Source organism: Ipomoea nil, unplaced genomic scaffold (assembly GCF_001879475.1).
Source record: "Ipomoea nil cultivar Tokyo-kokei standard unplaced genomic scaffold, Asagao_1.1 scaffold3017, whole genome shotgun sequence".
Classification (NCBI taxonomy): domain Eukaryota; kingdom Viridiplantae; phylum Streptophyta; class Magnoliopsida; order Solanales; family Convolvulaceae; genus Ipomoea; species Ipomoea nil.
In genome coordinates, this window is record NW_017619445.1 from 1357685 (window position 1) to 1382151 (window position 24467).

Here is a 24467-nt window from a genome sequence, read left to right on the forward strand (position 1 = left end):
AGTAGTATTTGAACCAACCCCCTCCATTGGTCTTAATGGTTAATTCATAATGCAGTTGAGTTTAAGCTTATCTAGGATGTAGTTTAATGAAAGGGTGTCATAAGCAAACTCCCCACAAATCCAAAAGTGAGAGTATGCACGAGGAAGTCCTTAAATTTCTCAAAAGACAAGTCTTTGCCTTCAAAATAACATTTGTTCCACCCCTGTAGACCGACCAAATTAAGCATAAGGGGGCCAGTCACCCTTTATATTTTTCCCTGGTTCTGTGGGGTTCAACCCTCTAAGCAAATTCTAGACAGAATTTAGTGTAACACACTGGATACCACCTGGGGGAAGGAATTGTCAACATTGTCTTGTTTCAATGCAATGGATTTTGGAGATTATTAGTCATTTCCTCTCTACTGAGGTACAAGTGGCAGCAATTAACCTTAATTATTTGCCCCTTCCTACAGTTATCACCTGTGAGGATAGCTTCCACGATTTCCTGACTCGAAAAATGAAATATAAGGGTCACATCCAATTTTTGAAATCTGCTTTAGAGGGAAATTGATATTGGCCTTTTTTGGGGAGAAATTTGAGCATTTTGAAGAGATTTTAGATGTGTTAGGAGGTCAAAAAGCTAATATGCATGTTTTGTAGATGGCTTTTAAATTAGCTTTTTGACAACAACTCTGACAATAAATCAAAAATTTGGAAACATGTTTCCTAGGTTGGTCCTTATTTATTTTTAAAAATAAATTCATGGGTCAAAAATTCAATGTCTAAAAAATTAAATTAAAACCTAAAGACTACTTCACTTCTTCACATTTTTCCAATCACTGCTTCCTAGTTCTTCTCTTCGGTCTTCTTTGTGTTGTGTTTTTATTTTAAATTGATTTTTTGGTAATTGGTATTTAACTATTTATTAGTGATTTGGTACACTAATTTTATAATTTTTATTTATTAGTGTAATGCTTTTAATCATGAAACTAGTAGATAATTAATATTTATGCATATTTAAGAATTTTTTTTGCAAATATACCCCTATATTTTTTATATTTACATGTTTCTCCCACATTTTGTTTCCTATATTTTTGAAATTGCTGTTTCCAGCTTCTCATTTCTTCTTTTCCATGCTACTTAGTTGGATACTGTTGAATGTGAACCCTCGTAGTAATGGACATAGGTGCAGAGCCCAACTTGTGTTCTTGTACATAAATATACAACACTTTGTGCATGTTTTACACATAGAAGTACATAAAAACTTTTCCTATTTCACATGGTATTAGATCCCTAAACCTAAAGTTTTTACCACAACATTTCAACACAATCCATTCTGGTGAAAACCCTTCTCACGACTGCCTCTTTTTGTTCTGATCGTCTCTGATGGTTGTTTAAACGAACGAACGCCACAATTTTGAGTAATTTTACTAGAGTTACAAAAAATGCTCCAATTTTCATTCATAAAGACTCACTACAACCCTGATCAAACAAAACATGTCTTTTTAAGATGTTGGCCACTGTTTGCTGGCTGGCAATATTGTTTGGTTTATAGCAATTAGGGTAGTGCTTTTTAAATTTGTTTCTATTTGTAGATAATTACTATTCAATGCTGATACTTGATGGTGTAACCAAGGAAATTGTTATTTTGCTAGTTTTAATACTTTTTTCATGTGGTATATGAAGTTTGATGTTGTGTTTTGAAGGTACGGACTATGCATACAAAAGATCATTACGAAATGAAGGAATATAATATGGATGTGTTACAAGCAGAGGAGGATTCACATTCACATATATGTGTAGAAAGGAGGCCGTATCCCATATATCCTTCAAAAGGAGGTCTAAAACCAAACTTTCTTCGGGAGATTATTTCAAGGTTTGTGATCTAAGCTTCTTATCTCTATATGTGCGTATAGTTTTTGTCCCTTGCCTTGATGTTTACCATTAGGCTCCATCTTAAACCCTATTTTGAGTGGTATTATTGTAAAAGTAAAATTTTATTATCTTTAGGGAAAATTATATTTTTGGTTCTCGAGTTATGCATGATTAGTTGTTTTAGTTCTTTATTTTTTACTAAAGTTCATGCACCACTACCCACCGCTGCTGGCCGCCATTGCAAACCACCAACTTCACTTTTGTTTCCTTGGAGACATCGTCCTAGGGACGAAGCTCTTTGCCTCATGGAGACGAGGGCAACGTGAAGATTTTCATTTACTTTTAATAAATAATACTCCGTAATACTTTATTATTATGCCAAATAAACATCCAAATCCGCAAAAGCACAATGAGGTGGCATCCACATCAGTATTAACTTGAAGTTTACTAGTAAAAGCAGGTTAAAAGTGCTCAATTGCATTTGTTTTCAAAATTCAGGTGCATGTTTGGATCGTTTTTCTGTTTGAGAGTGCAATTGAACGTGCTTCCAAATAGTTTGAGCACTTATATGGTCCTTTTCCCTTAATAATAATAGGTTACACTAGGTTGTCTCTTTGTATCTTAAACTAAGATCCTGTATTTATACAAACAGTGACTAAACCTACTCCTACTAGGACTGGGCAACCAATGTCAAAAGCCTTCATGTGGTAGAGGTGAAATGGAGAAGTAGCAAAGTGCAACATCTTACCCATAGCAATGAAGATAGCTGAAAGCTATAAAGAGAAGCCCATAGCGATGAAAATAATAAAATAGAACACTGGTTGGTTGTTGATGGTAATACTCTTATACTCCCCCTTTCTTGAAAACTTGAGAAATACATGGCCTTTGGAAATGTTGCTAGAAAGAAAGGATTTCAAAGAATGTGTTTCTCCTTTTTCTGTGTGTTCTTCACTGCTACAACATAGATCTATATATAGTTATATACACAACAGGGGACAGTTTTACAGCCTCTTCACTTCTTATGTCTATTTCTATGCCTGTCCATCTCCCATGACTATTCATTTCTAACACTCCCCCTCAAGCTGGAGCATAGATATTAATCATGCCCAGCTTGTTACAAATATATTCAACCCTGTCCCTGCTGAGCCCTTTGGTGAACAAATCAGCTAGTTGATCGTCACTACGAACATGAGCCATAGAAATTAAGCCTTGTTGAATCTTTTCACGCACAAAATGACAATCTACCTCAATATGCTTGGTACGTTCATGGAACACTCGATTATTTGAAATGTGTATAGCTGCTTGATTATCACCCCATACATGTATGGGCTGTATAGTTGGGTCTCAGTCAAAAACCCGCAGTTAATCTTGGGCTTCTAGGAGTCTTCTACTGTACTATATCCTTGGAGGTATTTCCAGTCTTCATGTTTGGTCTTATCCCTATCAAACCTCTAACCAAATTCTTCATTTATGCTTAGTTGCATACTTGCATCCAGATGGTCGAAAATTGCTAATATGTTACTGTTATGTTATGGCAGTTTCACTACATTTTTCTCTTCTTTTGATCTGTTTCACTTCGAACATGCTTTCACTGCCTACATGCTTTACAGAGCAATGAAGTTCCTTCCTGTCAATATTGATCCTATCCCAGAAGAAATTCGTCAGGATTTTGGACTTCCAAGCCTTTATGATGTAAGTGTGCTGGCTGCTAGTTGTTTCCAGAGATTATTCTTGTGCATTTTCTTATTCATTTCTCTTGCAATTACTGATTATTCTAATGGAATATACTTAGTTGTTTAATTGGATAGATTTATTTTCTTCTTGGCTAAAAACATACTTTTTCACGTAATTTCTCTTCCACTTGAGTCTGGTTGTTATGCAGATTTACCTTAGGTTGTGGACTAGTGCAGGGGAATATATATAAATTACTATACTGGTACTTAGCTTTTGTTGCTTAATAATTAAGGAATATGATTTCACTGCATATAAGTATTTCAACAAACACTTGGTAGTCATACTTACTAAAAGAATCTTTATATGTGTCGGGATAGTCTGTTGCTTCTAGTGCACCATTGAGACAAGACTTTGGATGTCTTTTGGAAAAAAAAAAATGCAGGCATTTTCAGGGATTCACCAGCCAAAAAGTTTACTAGATGCTGAGCTTGCTCGCAAAAGGCTTATATTTGATGAGTTTTTCTATCTCCAGGTACTTGTGGTTTAATTTGAAACCCACATTATTCAACTTAAAGTGTTTTGGATACATATTTCAACTTTTGTGTTCTTTTAAGTGCTGTTAGACAAACCACCATTAACTACATCTTATTTATCAATTATTCTTCTCCTTTTTCCAGCTGGGGCGGTTGTTCCAAATGCTTCAAGGTCTCAATACAAAACTAGAAAAAGACGCATTGCTGAATAAATGCAGGAAACCTGAACTGAACACAGTAGATATAGATGACTGGTCCTTTCTTTCCCGGAAATTTTTGGCAACTCTTCCATATTCCCTCACACCCAGTCAATTAATAGCTATTTCAGAAATTATGTGGGATCTAAAGCGACCAGTCCCAATGAATCGACTCCTTCAGGTTTTCAACTTTTTTCAATTTATGTCCATTATCTGATGTGAGGGACATGCATTTATTTTGAAATTTTTCTTGCAAAATTTGCATTTCAATATAGCAGTGCATTTGATAGGGCTTTGCTGACTTTTCTGGCTGTAATATAATTTTTCAACAGTCCCCTCCCCTCTCCTGTTTAGACTATTGTCTGCAAGGTACTAAATTTGTCTTATATTCACTTTGCAATATTGGCCATTCTGAATAATGAAAATAACCCTTGTTAGAGTATATATAAAACTGTGCTAAAGTATTAGAATATGATTAAATCTCCTATTGTGTTAGAGTTCTAGTTATTCTAGTATTTTTCAATGTTACGTAATCCCATATAAGAGTCTTTAGGAGTCATTCTTATGTACAAAATATTTCACCAACAATATACTCTAAGAGTCAACTTTTAGTATTTCAATGAATGTTTTTTTGTAAAGATTGGTGAAAAATGCTTATCTAATATTAAGGAACTGGGGAAGGCTGGTTATGGTACTATGGTAGACCCCTTCCCTGAATCCTGCAAATGGCTGAAACTCCTTGCACTGGACTGCTCTTTTGTAATGAAAATGTAAAAGACAAATCTGACTAACCTAGTGTGCATTGCCATAATTATTAATTTTGTTAGGGTGATGTCGGATGTGGGAAAACTGTGGTGGCATTTCTAGCATGCATGGAGGTTATTTCTTCAGGCTATCAGGTAAGTCCATAATCATATATGCTTACTGTGTTTTCAACCAAATTCTCCTCCCTCTATAGTCCCTGTGCTTCTTCTTCTGACATGTGGGAATACCCACTAGTCTTCTCATGTATGTATAGGGTAAGAATGTAATATTCCTTTGCTTTCCAATTAAGTGTAGAATTTAGAAATCATAGATGGAGAAGCTGTGAGTAAATCATCTCATAGAGCGATGTATTTATGGTGTTCATGATACTAGGTTTGCTTCTTTCTATCCATTGAATAATAAGAAACCCTAGTGCTATTCTTAGAAGTAAGCTTAGTTCCCAATTGTTAGTAGGAGTGGTTTTAGCGTAATGTCCCTATAAATATAGGATCTTTGTATAGCTCAATACATAGAAATCTGAAGTGACAATCTATTGTGATTTTTTTATTATGATATATTCTTTCTACTATCTCTTTCTTTGGTTTCTCATATATTGTGCTCCCGCTTAATTGGCGAGTGGTATGGCTATACACCACTTACTAGGCCTTTCAATCTCTCAATTTCAACATGGTATCAATTATCAAAGCCTACATCCCCTTGTATATTTTTTATTTATTTATTTTTTTTTATTTATTTTTCCTGAGCAAAGTTATATTTCTGATGAGAAAAAGTAGGCGAAGGAACACGGTTACCCTATCTTAGTTCCAACCTTTCTGGTGGTTGCCTTTGCAAACTAACACCACCACATTGTTTGGCACCTCATCGTGACCCACCGTTAGGGAGCCCACTGCCCACCGCCAAAATGTGCCACAATGCACCTCCGAAGCTAAAGGAAAGGATCACATTTCAATTTTTTCTCAAATCTCTCCCTCTCTGACGATCTAATCTCATGTGCCACAACGCATCTCCGAAATTTCTTGTGCTTTCCATATCCTGGAATAGAAATATATGCAAGGAATTCAAAGTTACCTTACAATTTGGATTAATATTTCTCATCCTTCAGGCAGCTTTTATGGTCCCAACTGAATTGCTAGCGGTTCAGCATTATGAGCATCTTTTAAAATTGCTAGAAAATCTGGAGGAAGTGGTCTGTAAACCTTCTGTAGCTTTACTGACAGGCTCAACCCCATCAAAACAATCACGGCTGATTCGTATGGTAAAGTATCTTGAACAGATTTACTGCTTTATTTTTCTTCTACATTTGTTGGAAGTTGCTTTAGTTTTTTTGAAGTTTAAAGTTTCTAACTTTCTATTATTTTCTTTAACTGCTTGAAGGGCCTACAAACTGGAGATATCTCTTTGGTCATTGGTACCCACAGTTTAATAGCTGAAAATGTGGAATTTTCAGCATTACGAATTGCTGTGGTAGATGAGCAACATCGCTTTGGAGTGGTCCAGAGGGGACTGTTTAATGGCAAGGTAATATTCCTTTGGACTGGCATAGTGGCATGTGTATGTTTCTGTGTTGATAGTTGAATCTTTGCAAATGGTCAGACTTGCTGTGATGGTAGGTTGGTCAAGAAAATAATGGCAAGCAGAAAGACCAAAAATGTCTGCATAGTTATGTTGGGAAGCATCATCTTGTCTTTAAGATTATAGATGTGGCTAACAGAAGTAGAAAATTTCTAAAGAGAACACCTATGTGCTTTTGTTGGTGGTGTTTGATTCATTTTGCTCAGTCATTTTCTATAATCACAATATGATTAGAGTTTATAGCCTGCAGCTGTTTTTGAACTCTACAAGTTCCAAAAAGATATCAACTGGGCAAGATGACTCCTCCAAAGGCAGTGTGCTTATGGCACCACATGTTTTGGCTATGTCAGCCACTCCCATCCCAAGGTCACTTGCATTGGCTCTGTATGGAGACATGTCCTTGACGCAGGTATGTTATGTTTGTCATCCTCTTGATGCTCAGAAGTTGTAGAGTTTATTGGGAAATTTCTGTGTTGTAAACAGGGATATGATCAAACTTCATAATCTAACAATTCTCTGCATTTTTCTGTTCAAGTTCTTTGCTTATATATATATATATATATATATATATACATATGTATATGGCCAGGTTCACATGCGGACAACATCCCAGGTGCGGACTTGCGGACAAATTTGGTCCGTCCATCTAAACATGATTAAATGCTGAAAATCAATGAAAAGAGGGAAAAAACGCAGTGACATTTTTGTAATTTTCCATAATTACGATTATACATTTAGAAATATTTGACGGTGCATCTGGAAATGCTTTGAGTGCATGGAAGGCACTACCTGATTCCCATCACCTTTCTTCCCCATGTCATATTACGATGGTGTATTTAGAAATGCTTGACAGTGCATGGAAGGCACTACCTAATTCTCATCACCTTCTTCCCGCGTGTGATCACAAGAGTTCCTAAATGCATCGTCAAGCATTTCTAAATGCACAATCGTAATTATAGGAAATAACAAAAATGCCACCGCGTTTTTTCTCCCTTTTCATTAATTTTCAGGCTTTGATCAGGTTTATATGGATGGACTAGATTTGTCCGCACATCCGCACTTGGTGGCCTGTTTGAATTTGATCCCATATATATATATATATATATATATATATATATATATATATATATATATATATATATATATAGGGATGCGATCCCATGATGTTGAATATTAGGAAACCTTTGTCTCATTCCTACTAGAAGCTCTCTTAGTTTCCTATTCTTATTAGTAGTTTCCTATTCCTATTAGGACTAATTTAGTATATAGTTTAGTATATATAGAGGTCTATAGAAGTATAGAGTATACACATAGGGAGATACAATCTATTGTAATATTTCAATATAATATACTCTTTCTATTCTCTTCTTCTTTGGTTTCTCACATATTTGCTTTCGACTAACTGGCGGGTGGTTGTTATTCTCCACCCGTCAGGCCTTTCAATCCCTCAATTTCAACATGGTATCAGAGCCTAAATCCTAAATAAATCATCTTTTTCCGCTTCCGCCGCGTGCCACCGTCATTGCCGCCCCTGTTCTGTCATTCCGACGCGTGCCTGGTAGTTTTTCTCCCAAACCGACACCACAGGCCTTCTCGGAACCTCGTTGCGAGCCTAGACCAGAAGCCCCGTCACCGTCCGCCTCCGTCATCGGGAGTGATTTCGGGTTTCCGGTCAGATCTCCCTTTCTCCAGTGATTTTGTGATCTCTCCTCCTACACCAATGGATTCCTCTCCCTTTTGCGAGCTTGACTGTAAAATTTGGTCTCATTCCTCTTCTTCCGTCAGCGTCACGCGCCACCGTTGTCTTCACGCGCCAGCGTTTGAGTCTACCTCCGACGATATTTTCCGGCGAGATTTTCCAGCTCTCTTTGTCAGTCTTCTGCGACTCCATCTGTGTCTGTGATGTATTTTTCGAGTGAAATTTTTCTCAAATTGTTGTTTTGCCCGTCTTTGGACCTTTTGGTGAAATTTGAAGGCTTTGTTTTGGGTTGTTGCCAAACTTCTCCCCAAGGTGTTTGTGTTTTGGTATAACAGTGTTTGTTTCTTTATCTCCGGTATGCCTTATCCCATGGGTTTCTAGTTTCAACACTACTATAAAGGCCTGTGATTATTTCCCATGTTTCAAGTAAGGGGAAGTTTGACTATCTACAATCATTTGGTGTTCTATATTGAGGGGGAGTTTGACTACCTACAATCATTCAATGTTCTATATTGAGGGGGAGTTTGACTATCTACACTCATTCGGTGTTCTATTTTACCTATTTTACTTTGTTTTCCTGATTATTTTCATCTCGTTGCTTCGGGTTTATCTTCATTACTATGGGCTCTATTGCATCCTTTGCTATTCTTTGCTCCCTTTTCACCTCTACCGCTCTCGATGAAGGCTTTGTTGGCATGTTGATACATTACAGATCCTACTGCCCAACTAGTTCACACTACCTAAAGATCAAATTAGTTATATTGTTTCCTTTACTAGTTTAGTTATATTGTTTCCTTTACTAGTTTAGTTATACTGTTTCCTTTACTAGTTTAGTTATATTTCCTTCATATTTAGTTTAACAGTTTTAGAATATTATTTCCTTATATCTTTGGTTGTAACTCCTATATATATGGGAGAATATTAATTTGTCAAGTTAAGTTGGAAATTGAATAAAATTAAAAGGAAGTTTCTTCCTCCAACTTCTCCTCTCTTATTCTATATCCAGCCACCATAGGTAGACCACCTGCTTCCTCCGTTAATCATAGACCTGTGACGCGTAGTCTATCTACTGAAACATATCATTTGGTTCCCGTTGCCGGCGTCATGGGTACTGATTTGAACATTGAATCAGCCATCAAAGCTTTGCAGAAATCTGTCAAAGCTTTGGAATTACAGCATGACAAAATTGAAAATTTGACAACTACTGTCGCCTCTTTATCCGCATCCTCTCACACCCAGGCAGCTTCTCTTGCCAGATTGGAGAATCTGGTCCAACAGCTACTCACCAGCCATGGTAAACAACCTGTCCAGGAGGAGAACTCTGTTTCTGCCCTTCAAAACGAAGGGACATCTACTGTGGCAGACATAGGGGATCACTCCTACCGTTTTCCCGGTATCCCAAGGTCGAATTCCCTTTGTTTTCAGGCGAGGAAGACCCTATGGTTTGGCTACTTCGCTGTGAGTCTTCGTTTCGCCATGCTGACACACCAGGCCATGAACGTGTTCCTCTGGCAGCACACCATATGATTGGCGCGGCCCAACTGTGGTACCATTCTGAAACTGCAGTGTCACCATTTGCTTCCTGGGCATCGTTTAAGGAAGAGTGTTGTTTGAGTTTTGGGCCACCTCGAAGCATTAATCCACTAGGCGAACTAAAGCTGCTCTTTCAGACCTGCAGGCACGTTGATGATTATGTCAAGGACTTTCGAGCTCACCTTGCACGTGCAGGCACAGTACTCCCAACCCAACGAGTTGATCTTTTTACCGCTGGTCTAGACGAGGTACTTCGGATTGATGTAGAAAGGACCAAGCCTAGTTCTCTAAACGAAGCCATTAATACAGCCCGTGACTTCCACCGGAAATGTCACATCTTAGGCCTTCTACCTGCCAAAACGGTAAACAATGACCCACACCCTGCCGCACCCCTTCCCTCTGCCCGTGTCTCACTACCCCCACAACAGCCAACCAACCACACCAAATCACCTCGACCTCCGTATAAATTCCTATCCCCAGCGGAAAAGGCCGAGAGGGATGCCAAAAAATTGTGTTATAATTGCGATGAGCGATTTTTTCCGGGTCATAATTGTCGTCACCTTTTTATGTTGTGGACATTAGAGGATGGTGAAGAACTCCCTGCTTGGCTTGCATCCACGGAGTTGAACGCACGCGATGGAATCACCTGAATTCAACTTGAATGTTGTCACCTGCTTCAAGCTTGAGGACAAGCTTGATCTCCAGGAGGGGTGTAATGATACATTACAGATCCTGCTGCCCAACTAGTTCACACTACCTAAAGATCAAATTAGTTATATTGTTTCCTTTACTAGTTTAGTTATACTGTTTCCTTTACTAGTTTAGTTATATTTCCTTCATATTTAGTTTAACAGTTTTAGAATATTATTTCCTTATATCTTTGGTTGTAACTCCTATATATATGGGAGAATATTAATTTGTCAAGTTAAGTTGGAAATTGAATAAAATCAAAAGGAAGTTTCTTCTTCCAACTTCTCCTCTCTTATTCTATATCCAGCCACCATAGGTAGACCACCTGCTTCCTCTGTTAACCATAGACCTGTGACGCGTAGTCTATCTACTGAAACATATCATGTCCTATGTGATAAAGTGTATGCAAAAGAAGACTGTGTAGTTGTATATTACTGTGTTTGATATACAGAAGATAAAGAGCCTATATATACAAGCAAAGGGAAGAACTAAGCCATTAATTTCAAAATTGAAACCCTAAGGTTGAGAGTAATTCTCTCAACCGTAACCCAACTTCTCTAACATCCTAGAGTGTTTATGTTGTGTTATCTAGAGGTTGTTCATGTTCAACTCTATCCTTGGTGCGTTCATCTTCATTCTCGAGGATTGTGTTCAACTTCATCCTCGGTGTGTTCATTCTCAAGATCGTGTTCAGCTCCGTCTTTGGTGTGCTCATCTTTATTCCCAAGGATTGTGTTCAGCTCTATTCTTGGTGCATTCGTCTTCATTCCCAAGGGAGGGTCAGGCATAGCGCAATCTCCTTTGAAATCATCCATCCTAGAGTGCTTATGTTGCTGTGATGGTGTTCGTGTTAATCTTCACCCTTTGGTGCCTTCATTCCCAAGGTTGTTCGTGACAAGTTTCGCCCCTGGTGCCTTCAGTCACAAGGGTTGTGTATAGCATTGTCTCTCCGAAGCCATCCAACACTGTTATCCTCTAGTTGCTTTTAATTTTCATTTGTAATTTTGAGTGAGGTAGAGTGCTTGTTTTAATCCAAGCTTAAAACTTCCAGATGTTCCAGCTTGAGGGTGAGTATTGAATATTAGGAAACCTTTGTCTCATTCCTAGTAGAGGCTCTCTTAGTTTCCTATTCTTATTAGTAGTTTCCTATTCCTTTCAAAAAAATTAGTAGTTTCCTATTCCTATTAGGATTAATTTAGTATATATAGAGGTCCATAGAAGTATAAAGTATACACACAGGGAGATACAATCTATTGTAATCTTTAATATAATATACTTTTTCTATTCTCTCTTTGGTTTCTCACATATTTGCTTCCGCCTAATTGGCGGATGGTTGTTATTCTCTATCTGCCAGGCCTTTCAATCCCTCAATTTCAGCACATGAGAACCCCCTCCCCATTAGTCCATAAGAACCACTCTCATCTATTTGAAAAATAGATCTATGGATGAGATTAATTGGGAGGGAGATTAAAAACGCGTGTGTGCATATTAGGCATTATGATTTGTGCATATTAGGCATTATGATTTGTGCATATTAATCATATTAATCATGTCACACAACACATGCTTAATATGCACACATCATAATGCCTAATATGCACATACGCGTTTTTAGTCTCTCCAATTAATCTCATCCATAGATCTATTTTTTCTAATGGATGAGATTAGTTTTCATGGACTCATGGGAATGCTGGTTCTCATATGATCACATATATAGGGAAGAGATCAGGTGCGGGGAGGGGTTTCCGTGTGGTTGGGCGAAGGAACGCACTTTAAGCATTAATTTGGCGCACTTTAAGCATTAATTTGGCGCACTTTAAGTACACAACCCACGCACATTAAGCACAAAACTCATGCACCACGCACCTAAGGTTTTAAAAATGATTTACTGTAAGTTTCACACAACTAACGCACTTTAAGTATACAAATCACGCACCTTAAGGAGGAAAACAACGCACATTAAGAAAGAAACGAACGCACTTTAAGTTTCAACAACTACTCATATTAAGAACAAACCCACGCACCTTAAGCACAAAACTCGCACATCTTAAGTAAAAAACTCACGCACTTTAAGTACAAAACCCACGCACCTTAAGCACAAAACTCACGCATCTTAAGCACAAGACTCACGCACTTTAAGTACAAAACTCACACACATTAATCACCGCACAACAGCACGGGAACTTAATTATATATATATATATATATATATATATATATATATATATATATATATATATATATATATATTGTTACTCTTCTCTAGGCAGTTATAACCTTGAGAAGATGAATAGTTTTCTGCATTTATCATGCTTTTCTTTATGCCTAATTGCCTATATATAGGGTTGTAATATGGAGAACTGAATTCTGACAATATGAAATAAAGCTTCCTCTACTGTTTCAACATGGTATCAGAGCCACCTTTCTTTTGGGCCTGAAATCTTCTCCAGATAAACACAGATGAACTGTGTTCGTACACTGCTACTGCCCTTTTCTCGTTTTTTCATCCTAGATAATTTCTTTTCACAAATTGGTGTGTCAAACCACCTAGAGAAGCGTCGGCGACCTTGACCAAACTTTTCCGGTCACCAATGGCCTCCACACGCGCCACCTCACAGTCGTAGCTCTAGCGTCACGCGCCGGCGCGTGGACTCCTTTTTCGGCGACATTTTCCAACAAAAAATTCCAGATCAGCTTGTTTCTGTTCTGCGACCCTACAATGTTTTTCTCATATTTTTCCGATGATTATGGCAGAACATAATATTCTGAACAGTACATGGAAGGTTTCCAGTAGCAGTGTCTCTCATATTGCCCTTACATTAAAATCTGAATCAGTTTGGGTCTTGGATTCTGGAGCCACAGATCACATCTTTGGTAACCCTTCATTTTTCTCCCATATTAATTTCTCAAGCTCTCTTCTTGCTGTTACATTTGGTGATGGGTCAAAAGGAAAGGCTATAGGAATTGGGAAAGTTACTATTCATTCTTTATCTTTATCTAATGTCCTTTACATTCCTGGTTGTTCCTTTAATTTGATCTCAAGTAATCAACTTACTCGCTCTCTTAATTGTCTTGTTACCTTTTCCTCTGATTCTGTAATTATTCAGAACCGTCAAACAAAGGAGACAATTGGTGTAGGAAATGAATCACGAGGTCTCTACCAATACCAAAATAGCTTGCACTGCTACTGTTTCACCTCTCCTTAACCATTGTCGCTTAGGGCATCCTGATCTCAATAAATTAAAACAACTTGTTCCAAGTTTGTCAAGTATGGGTTTGAAATCCATAGAGTGTGAGTCATGTCAACTTGGGAAACACTCAAGAGCCTCATATCCTAGTAGGGTGAATAGGAGGGCTGATACCCCATTCTCTCTAGTTCACTTTGATGTTTGGAGACCATGTCGGGTTTCATCTACTTTGGGATTTTCATATTTTGTTGTCTTCATTGATGATTTCTCTAGATGCACGTGAGTCTTTTTAATGAAGAACCGTTTTGAATTATTTGATGTATTTAAGAAATTCTACAATGAAATTCTGAATCAATTTGGGTTATCTCTCAAAATCTTACGAAGTGATAATGCAAGAGAGTATTTTTCTGACTCTTTCACTTCTTTCTTTTTCATCACATGGAATACTTCATGAATCTTCATGTGCTAGAACTCCTCAGCAAAATGGTGGTGTTGAACGGAAAATTCGGCATCTTGTTGAAACAGCCCGTACTTTGCTTATTCATAACAAGGTTCCTAAGAATTTTTGGGGGCATGCTATACTTCACTCTTGCTATCTTATAAATCGAATGCCTTCTTCTGTATTGCACGGAAAAATTCCTCTTCACATCTTGCGCCCACAAGAACCTCTCCATAAGCTCCCATACGGATCTTTGGGTGCACTTGTTTCGTTCATGATTCTTGCCCAGGACGTGACAAACTTGATGCTAAGGCAATAAAGTGTGTTTTCATTGGTTATTCTCGTCTCCAAAAGGGCTTTAGGTGTTACTGTCCTAAAACACATCGTTTCTATACTTCATGTGATGTTACATTCTTTGAAACAACACCTTTCTTCTCTTCCATCTCCATTGAGTCTGATTTCCTAGGGGAACCCATTGAGGTAATAGAAATTCTCCCTGTTCCTACTTTTTCAGAACCTGTATCTCACAATGTTCCTGAAAGAACTATACAGATTCCTGAAAGAACTACACCAAATCCAACCATTCAAGAAGAAGGACATGTATCACCATTTATGTACACCTATCAACGACGCAACCGTCAAAACTCCCAAGAGGATGGATGTCCAATTGATTCATGTCCTACAATTTTGCCTCCCATTAACATAGCCCAAACCACAACATAAGAAGACTCTCTCATTGCCAGTCGAATAGGTAAAAGGTCCACTCGAAATCCTTATCCTATCTATAATTTTCTCACACAAAAGCGACTCTCTCCATCATATTGTGCTTTCATTACTAGTTTGTCTACTGTTTCTGTTCCAAAGAATGTCAAGGAGGCATTAACTCATCCAGGATGGAAGCAAGCAATGATTGATGAAATGGAGGCACTTGATTCTTCTGGAACTTTAGTTTCTTTACCTTTGGGAAAAACTGTGATTGGTTGTAGATGGGTGTATAATGTGAAGGTTGGTCCAGATGGACAAGTTGATAGATTTAAAGCTCGACTTGTTGCTAAAGGATATACACAGGAATTTGGCATTGACTATACAGACACTTTTTCACCTGTAGCCAAAATCACCTCTATTCGCCTCTTCCTCTCAATGGCAGCCAATCGTTGCTGGCCGTTATATCAGTTGGATATCAAAAATGCTTTCTTACATGGTGATTTGAAGGAGGAAGTATATATGGAGCAGCCCCCTGGCTTTGTGGCTAGGACAGGAGCAAGTCTTGTTTGTCGTCTTAAACGGTCTCTCTATGGGTTAAAGCAATCTCCACGTGCTTGGTTTGGGAGATTCAGTGATGTGGTCAAACAATTTGGCATGATCCAAAGAAAGGCCGACCATTCTGTTTTCTATAAACATGTTCTTGGAAAAAGTATATATCTTGTGGTTTATGTTGACGACATCGTCATCACAAGAGATGATACAGAAGGAATAGAACAGCTCAAGAAATACTTGTGTCAACATTTTGAGACAAAAGACCTTGGGAAATTAAAATATTTTCTTGGCATTGAAGTTGCTCAATCTGGAAAAGGTATCCATGTGTCCCAACGGAAATATGTTTTAGACATCCTTGAAGAAACAAGTATGACAAACTGCAAACCAGTCGACACACCCATGGATCCAAATGTCAAGCTTCTTCCAAGACAGGAGGAGCCTCTATGCAATCCAAGCAGATACCGGAGATTAGTTGGCAAACTACTATACTTGACGATCACCCGTCCAGATATCTCATTTGCTGTAAGTGTAGTTAGCCAATTTCTATAAGAGCCATGTCAAAGTCATTGGGATGCAGCCATTAGAAATTAGAATCTTAAGATATTTGAAAAGATCTCCAAGTATAGGATTACTATATAAAGATCATGGACATACAGAAGTTGTTGGATATACAGATGCAGATTGGGCTGGATGCCCTTGGGATAGAAGATCAACATCAGGATATTGTATTCTTTTCTGTGGTAATCTTGTTTCTTGGAAAAGCAAGAAACAAAATGTTGTTGCCCGCTCAAGCGCAGAAGCAGAATATCGAGCAATGGCATTTGGAATATGTGAGCTAATTTGGATTAAACAGCTTCTCACAGAACTCAATTTATATAAACTTGGTCCTATGAAATTGATTTGTGATAATCAAGCAGCTTTGCATATTGCCTCCAATCCTATCTCTCATGAAAGAACCAAACACATTGAGGTTGATTGTCACTTCATACGAGAAAAGGTTGCATCTGGAGACATCATTACTACATTTGTTGGGTCAAATGACCAACTTGCTGATGTTCTCACTAAACCTCTTCGTGGACCTAGGATTGAATACATTTGTAACAAGCTTGGAGCACTTGATTTTTATGCTCCAGCTTGAGGAGGAGTGTTGGAAATAGGCAGACTGTTACTCTTCTCTAGGCAGTTATAACCTTGAGAAGATGAATAGTTTTCTGCATTTATCATGCTTTTCTTTATGCCTAATTGCCTATATATATGGTTGTAACATGGAGAACTGAATTCGAACAATATGAAATAAAGCTTCCCTCTACTGTTTTAACATATATATGTATATATATATATATATATATATATATATATATATATATATATATATATATATATATATATATATATTACAATCCTCTCTGATGGTAGGGTAAACAAGTTAGTTGAGGTAGTGGCCTAGGGTTTTGGTCTTATGTACAATCATCGTTTGAGGATTCTAGTTAGATTCTTCTACCCTCCTCCCTTCTCCCCCTTTTGGAAATGACTAGAACTAGTAGGGTGAAGAATAAAAGCTTTTCTTCTATCAGTCGGCAAATTATATATCACATCTGCACATTATGCCTTGATTTCTTCTTGTCCACTATATTTGGTCTCTAGATTACTTTATTCTATTTTACATTTTCAGCCTTTTCTTGTTTCTTTTAACAATAGATTACTGATTTGCCTCCTGGGAGAATACCAGTGGAAACATATGCAATTGAAGGAAATGAGTCTGGTTTTGAGGAGGTTTATAAGGTATGTGATCTCTACAAACTTAGTCACACTAGAATATATACCATTCTCATTTATAATGATTAATGAATATATTGGACATGCTTGGATACTCTCATACCTTATCATGAAAAATATTACGCATTTGTTACTTGTGTCTATCATCTTGGAAAATGAAGTATTTGTAATCAGCTAGACTCACCTATACCTTTATGTATAAATGAATGGGGCACTGCAGATATGTTATGAATAATTGTAATTAAATAGATTTTTATGATACTATTTAAACTGTATTAGGAAGCTGAGCGCCTTTGCTTGGAAATATAGAAAAACAGAAAAAGAAATAGCCTAGGATACATAGTCTCTGATGCCATGTTGAAATTGAGGGATTGAAAGGATTTGTGCGTGGAGAATAGCCACCACCCGCCAGTTAGACGGAAGCAAAAGTTTTGAAAATGCTAAAGAAAGAGAGCATACAAAAAAATATTATAATGAAAGATTACAATAGATTGTATCCCTTAGTTTCTATATTTCTATGTATTAAACTATATAGATGTCCTATATTTTTAAGAACATTAGGCTTTTTGAATGCTACTAGCTCTATTACATTGTAGTATCTGTTCATATACTTTCTCAACCTACTGAAACACAAAGAGCTAATAACGCCTCCACTGAGGCTCGAACTCACAACCTTCCAAATGGAAGTCCAACCCGGGTACCATTGGACCACATAGTCCTGGTTAAGAACATTAGGCTAAACCTACCCTTACTGAGATTAGGAAACTAAGCCTACTTCTACTAGGAATAGGACTAGGGTTTCCTTTTATTTAACATAAATGGTTGTAAAGAAAGAATGTGAGAAGTTTGGAGCCTGGAGGAATACATTTTGGCTGCCTCCTATAAAATAAATTCAATGCAATGATGATACCTCACTAAGGTAATACTGCCATTCAAAGGTGAATGCTCATCAACTTATTTCCATTATGCATCCTTTCGTACTTCATCAACACATGTCTTCATGTTTCTACTCTTGCCTTGGTGATTTTTCGTTATTTTTAAGGTCTCATTAGCTCACTGGTAAATACCTCTAATCATATACCCCTTGATTGTTGGTTTCCCTAGAGGAAAAGCTATATAAAGAGTTTTTATTGTGAAAGTTGATTTTTTAGGATATTTACAAGTCTTAGGGAGTAGTTGTTGTTTACCATTTCAAGTTTGAGCAATATGGGTCATATTTACCAAGTGGCTTGTGGTCCACTGGTATCGGGTTGCTCCCCTAAGTGGGAGGTGAAAGGTTCAAACCTCAATTGAGGCAAATAGTTTGTATATGTAGGGTATCCCCCTTCCTTATAATAAAAAATATGGGTCATATTTAGCTGTTAAAGTTCCTATCTGAATATGGTGAGGGGCTATACACTTCTATTTTGGTTGTTGCTTCATATGCTTAAAATATAGAGTGAATGCTTCAGTTGCATCTCTAGAACAAGATAAGGAGAGATCAAATTTTGTTAGGATGCAATCTCTTTTTAACTTTTATTGTTGATTCCGACATCAAACAAGGGTAATTAAAATTGATAAAAATGCATTCCCTTTTTATGTTTCCGAATAATTGGTTTTAAGCATTTTTGGCTTGTCAACATTACAGATGATGATGGAGGAGTTGGAAATAGGGGGGAAAATATATCTTGTATATCCGGTCATTGAACAATCTGAACAACTGCCTCAGCTTCGTGCTGCTGCTGCTGATCTAGAAATAATATCTAGTAGGTTTTCAGCTTATAGGTGTGGGCTATTGCATGGAAGAATGAAAAGTGATGAAAAAAGCGAAGCTTTGCGGCAGTTTAGAACTGGAGAAACTGATATACTGCTATCAACTCAAGTTATTGAGATAGGTGTTGATGTTCCAGATGCAACTATGATGGTAGTAATGAATGCAGAGCGTTTTGGAATAGCTCAATTGCACCAACTTAGAGGACGAGTTGGACGTGGAGATAGAAAGTCCAAATGTATATTGCTAGCGTCTACAACCAGTGGCTTAAATAGGGTGAAGGTTCTTGAGAAGTCATCTGATTGCTTTTATCTCGCAAATATGGATCTTCTAATGCGAGGACCTGGAGATTTGCTTGGTAAGAAACAGTCTGGCCACCTTCCTGAGTTTCCTGTTGCTAGATTAGAGATAGATGGAAATGTTCTACAAGAAGCCCATCTGGCTGCACTGGTGAGTAAATATTCTCTTAAAAGTAATTTTTCTGGGTGTTTTGTGTTGAATTTGTTGAGATTTATGAATTTTAAGTATCACTTTGTCACACAGAGTCAATGAGCCATTCAGTAATTATGTACCCTGTAAGCTGACTTTTTGTTAAGCATGCTTTACTTGGTTATTAAGATAAAACTCTATAAAAAATTCAAGAATTGAGTCAATCCATATTTGCCCAATAAAATTCTTTTCCCCTCTATAGAAATCAATCCTTTTTTTTTTTTTTTTTTTTTTTTTTGTAAATGAAAAATCTCATTAAGATGCAACTTTGGAGAAGAATGTTATTTTTCATTGGACTTTCTGGCACAAACTGTTTCACATACATTAGGAGAAAGGAAAAAAATGTTTTATTATACATAGGCTTTAGTCTGTAACTAGGCTAAAGATCTTATATTATAGATACGCTTTTGGATGTATTCTTGCGATTGTCACAATGGCCACTTGCTGTTCTGTTCTGTTCTCATGTATGCTATTTGGTTTAAGATATGCATCTGTGTACATGTATGGGTGTATGTATTGACATCTTTTCTATGTGAGAATATTAATTTAGTTATAGCTTTGAGATACTCTTTAACTATCTAGCATATTTATTTCTAGAACTTTGCATATGTTTAGGTCAACTATATTTGCTCATAAATGTATTCATCTGTAAAATATTGAACTGCAGAACATAGCTTGTGCCAAATTCCTTAACATGGGAACATATTCTGTTACATAGAGGCAATTAATCATAAAATATTTTACTACTCTATGCATCTATTGAATTTTATTTTTTCTCGTGTTGCTCCCACAGGGCCTTTGCTGTCCATACTACAGAACTATATAATATACTTCGTATATATTTACTTATTGTACACTGTAGTTTGAAGAGCACCACCACCCACTTCTCCTATCATGACATTGTATGTATTGCTATCATGATTTTGTCCTTATGTATACTGGAGTATGAAGTGTCAATAGCACCACCCTCATCCCCAACTTGACCTTTGGCACAGACCGGGGACAGGGCAAGAAAAACAGATAAACAAGAACGGGATCCTTTAACTTCAGATATATCATTATCATTGTTTGCAGAAAATCTTTCAACTAAAGATATAACCTTTCTTTGCAGAGAATCTTGAGCGATTCTATTGATTTAGAGAAATTTCCGTACCTCAAAGCTGAGCTTAGCATGCGCCAGCCTCTTTCCCTTCTTGGGGATTAAGGTACAGGAAACAGAGAGGCGGCGTTCTTTTGCACCGTGAAGTATTGGAGCTATTAGCTATCCGGGTCTTGAAGGTTATATACCGTTTTGCTTTGGATAGTAAACTGTACAATTTTTTGTACATGTTTGTGGAGAAAAATGTAACTACATTTAGCATACAGTCTTGGATTTGCAACAACTGTCTCCTGCTCCCCATAATTTAAACTTAATTCCTGCTACTAGAAGGAATTATTGCATTTGTATAATTTGCATCCCTCCATTTTTCATCAGATACCTGCTTGGGACAGTTCTACCTACTTGTTATTAGTTTTAGGGATGTTATTGTATTTACTTACATGATACGTTAACATGAGTTTATCAAGATACCCAGACCTCTATCTAAAAACTGTACTGTGGATGAGCAATCGTTATGCTGTGCATCCGTATGCACCATGCATGGTGCATACGGATGCCAAAACGACGTCGTTTTATTAAAAAAACGTGCGTCTCCCCTTTTAAAAAAATTCAGGTTCGATTCCCAGCAACAACATTATATTGTTTATTCATTCTGGAATTTTAGTTCATAGATTATGGAATTATAGTTCATTGATTATGGAATTATAGTTCATCGATTATGGAATTGTAGTTCATCGATTCTGAAATTTTAGTTTATAGATTATGGAATTTTAGTTCATTCATTCTGGAATTTTTAGTTCATAGATTAGATTATGGACTTATAGTTCATCGATTATGGAATTATAGTTCATCGATTATGGAAATATAGTTCATTGATTATGGAATTTTAGTTCATATGTTGTTGCTGGGAATCGAACCTAATTTTTTTTTTAAGGGGGGATGCGCGTTTTATTAAAACGACGTCGTTTTTGCATCCGTATGCACCATGCATGGTGCATACGGATGCACAGCATAATTTGCCGTGGATGAGCTGAGAATAGGAAGTTAATGCCCTGTTTGGTAAAAAATTGGCCTATAGGCCAATTTTGACTTATTTGACCACTATTAATTGTTTGATTTAGTTAAAATATCAATATAAATGTTTGGTTAATTAGCTTTATACAACTCCAAAAGGCTAAAATTCAAAAAGTTACTCCAAGTAACTTTTTCAATTAGCTTTTTGAGAAAAGAAATTATACCAAACAGCTATCAGCTAACAGTTAATTTATCAAATAATTTTCTACAATCAACTAATATTATCAACTATTTATACCCTTTAATTAACACAATTAGCTAACAGTCATTTACCAAATAGGCAATACCATCTTTTTAAGAAAAAAAAAAAAAAAAAAACGAATTAGTTTACTAGGATACAGATAAAAGTGAGAACTAGTCCTGTGTAAAAGTTGTACTGTTATCTAATCATCCGTCTTGATTGATTCAATGATTGTAATTTAGATGCAATAGTTTCGATCAAAGTAGAATGGGTCTCTTTAAAAAATGTGAATTTATCTTAATCATACATCTTGAATTCTTGATTGATCCAATGGTTATAGTTTAGATGCAATAATCCGGTACATTAGCTCTCTTAGGCTATATTTGACATTTAATTCTTGTAGGCAGTCTTGAAATCCGATAGCTTTTGTTTCATATTTTGAAGTAGACGTGGTAATTTGTGTTCTGTGTTTGTTGTCGTTGGCGTGTTTAGGCAATCGTTATATTGTGCGCCCCACTCTATCCAAAATAACGTCGTTTTGGTGCATTATTCAAAAAAAAAAAAAAATATCATCTATTTCGAATGCATATAAACTCATAACAGAATACACATAATATAACATAATATATAATACACATAAACTCTTAACATAATACACAAACTCTTAACATAATATACATAAACTCATGACACAATACACAAACTTTTAACTGAATACACATAATGGGATTTGGTCCGTTTGAACAGACGGAGTGGCGTCTGTTACGTCAATCCCCGTCAACAGCAATTGAAACGGCGGCGTTTTGTGCTTGGGTGCACTGTGGTGCACGATATAAATTGTCGTGTTTAGGTAGGGTATTAATGAGTTTGGGTCATAAGCAGATAATGACAAATTATTCTGTGAATTCGGGTCCAAAAATACACAAGTTATATACTGAATGTTCACAATTGACATACTAAATATTTATAATTTAAATATTGAATGTTCACAATTTACATATTGAATGTTCACAATTAGATAATAAATATTCACAATTCAAATTGTGAACATTCAGTATATAAATTATATATTTTGACCCGAGTCCACCTTGCCGGGTCATAGCATAACTATAGGTCACATTCCTATTAAGCTTAATAGGTTGAGAGATCATACATGGACATGAACATGATTTTTAATGGATTGACACAACGCGACAAGATAAGCTAATGAGTTTCGGGTTAATAGTAGTTGACACACAACAAATTGCAATGATTAAACTCACTAACCCGTTAACTTGAATTTTTTCCTTTAAAAACTATTAAATCTAAAAAATATTTTGTGTCAACCCTAGTTATATTTATAATTTTTTTTTTTTAATGCAAATAGATATGTACATTGCTCTTAGAATGTTGTATAATACATTTTTGTTGGAAACACAGTTAAGTATTCTCGTGTGTACCACGTACCAACATTTAATTTACCATAAATAAGTATTTGGTGGTGCATCACAGACTAGCACTTAGTGCACCATGGACCAACACCTAGTACATTACAAAAATATACTTGGTACAGAAAATTACAAAAACGTCATCTCGTTTTTTTTTTTTTTTTTCATTTTATTGAGTGGATCAGGTACAAAAATAACTTTCCGTGTGGTTAACACAAAAAGACGCACCTTAAGTGTAAAATTGACGCACCTTAAGTGTAAAATTGACGCACCTAACTTTAAGCATTAAAATGACACACCTTAATTACACAAATCACGCACCTTAAGCACAGAAATCACGCACGTTAAGAAAGAAAACCACACACCTTAAAAAGGAAAATCACGCACATTAAATTTGACCTAAATGCAAAAAGATCAAATTGTCCGCGTTTTTTTTTTATATCGTTGTTAGTGTTGGACGTTGATTTAGACAAGATCAATGACTCAGATTTAACCGCATAAATGCATGGGACATACCCGATCGCCAAGGTCCCGTAACAAAGACACAACCCAGGTGACCTCAGCACAAACATCAGCGAGGCCTTTGTACTTAGCCTCAGTCGAAGAGCGAGCTACTATGCGTTGTTTCCGAGAGACCCAGGAGACAAGATTTTTCTCAAAAAACACAGCGTAGCCACTGGTGGACTTGCGGTCAACCGGACAGCCAACCCAGTCAGAGTCGGAGTATGTATGTATATCAGAGGACACTGACGTAGTGATGCGAAGACCGTATTCCAGAGTACCCTTAATACAGCGAAGAACACGCTTCAGTAGGCCCCAGTGCTCGTCAGTAGGTGAATGCATAAACTGGCAGAGTTAGTTGACCGAAAGGACAGGTCCAGGCGAGTGATGGTGAGGTATTGAAGAGCCCCGGCTAGACGACGATATTGCGTTGGATTGGTGAAGGAATCGGTGGTCTGACACACAAGTTGAGTCACAGATGCTGGTGTGGCTAGTGACTTACAGTCGGTCATACTGGCTCGCTAAAGAATATCCTGCATATAACGCCGCTGTGAGAGAATCATACCATTCGGAACAGTAATGGTTTCTATTCCAAGAAAGAATGTGGGTTTCCCGAGGTCTTGGATCTTAAAAGCCGCCGCCAGTTGCCGTAGCAAGGAATCAACCAAGACCGTGTCACTCCCGAGCATAATAATGTCGTCCACATACACGAGCAAGAATAGCCTAGAATTTTAGGGTTGGGGTTCAACCTTTTGGAAGAAGAATACCC

At 37.0% G+C, this 24467-nt stretch overlaps 1 protein-coding gene across 6 annotated transcripts in view; it reads left to right on the forward strand.

The window, feature by feature from the left end:
• Positions 1 to 20981, forward strand: part of LOC109163349 (ATP-dependent DNA helicase homolog RECG, chloroplastic) — a 29510-nt gene extending 8529 nt beyond the window's left edge. For all 6 annotated transcript variants that reach the window (XM_019312101.1, XM_019312098.1, XM_019312103.1 and 3 more), the window contains 11 exons: positions 1686 to 1855; positions 3465 to 3546; positions 3971 to 4060; positions 4206 to 4439; positions 5086 to 5157; positions 6126 to 6278; positions 6398 to 6541; positions 6846 to 7004; positions 17100 to 17183; positions 18805 to 19377; positions 20528 to 20981. In XM_019312101.1, the coding sequence (XP_019167646.1) occupies positions 1686 to 1855; positions 3465 to 3546; positions 3971 to 4060; positions 4206 to 4439; positions 5086 to 5157; positions 6126 to 6278; positions 6398 to 6541; positions 6846 to 7004; positions 17100 to 17183; positions 18805 to 19377; positions 20528 to 20620 (1854 nt within the window). In that variant the 3' untranslated portion in view covers positions 20621 to 20981. The remainder of the gene's footprint in view (positions 1 to 1685; positions 1856 to 3464; positions 3547 to 3970; positions 4061 to 4205; positions 4440 to 5085; positions 5158 to 6125; positions 6279 to 6397; positions 6542 to 6845; positions 7005 to 17099; positions 17184 to 18804; positions 19378 to 20527) is intronic.
• Positions 20982 to 24467: the final 3486 nt, after the last annotated feature.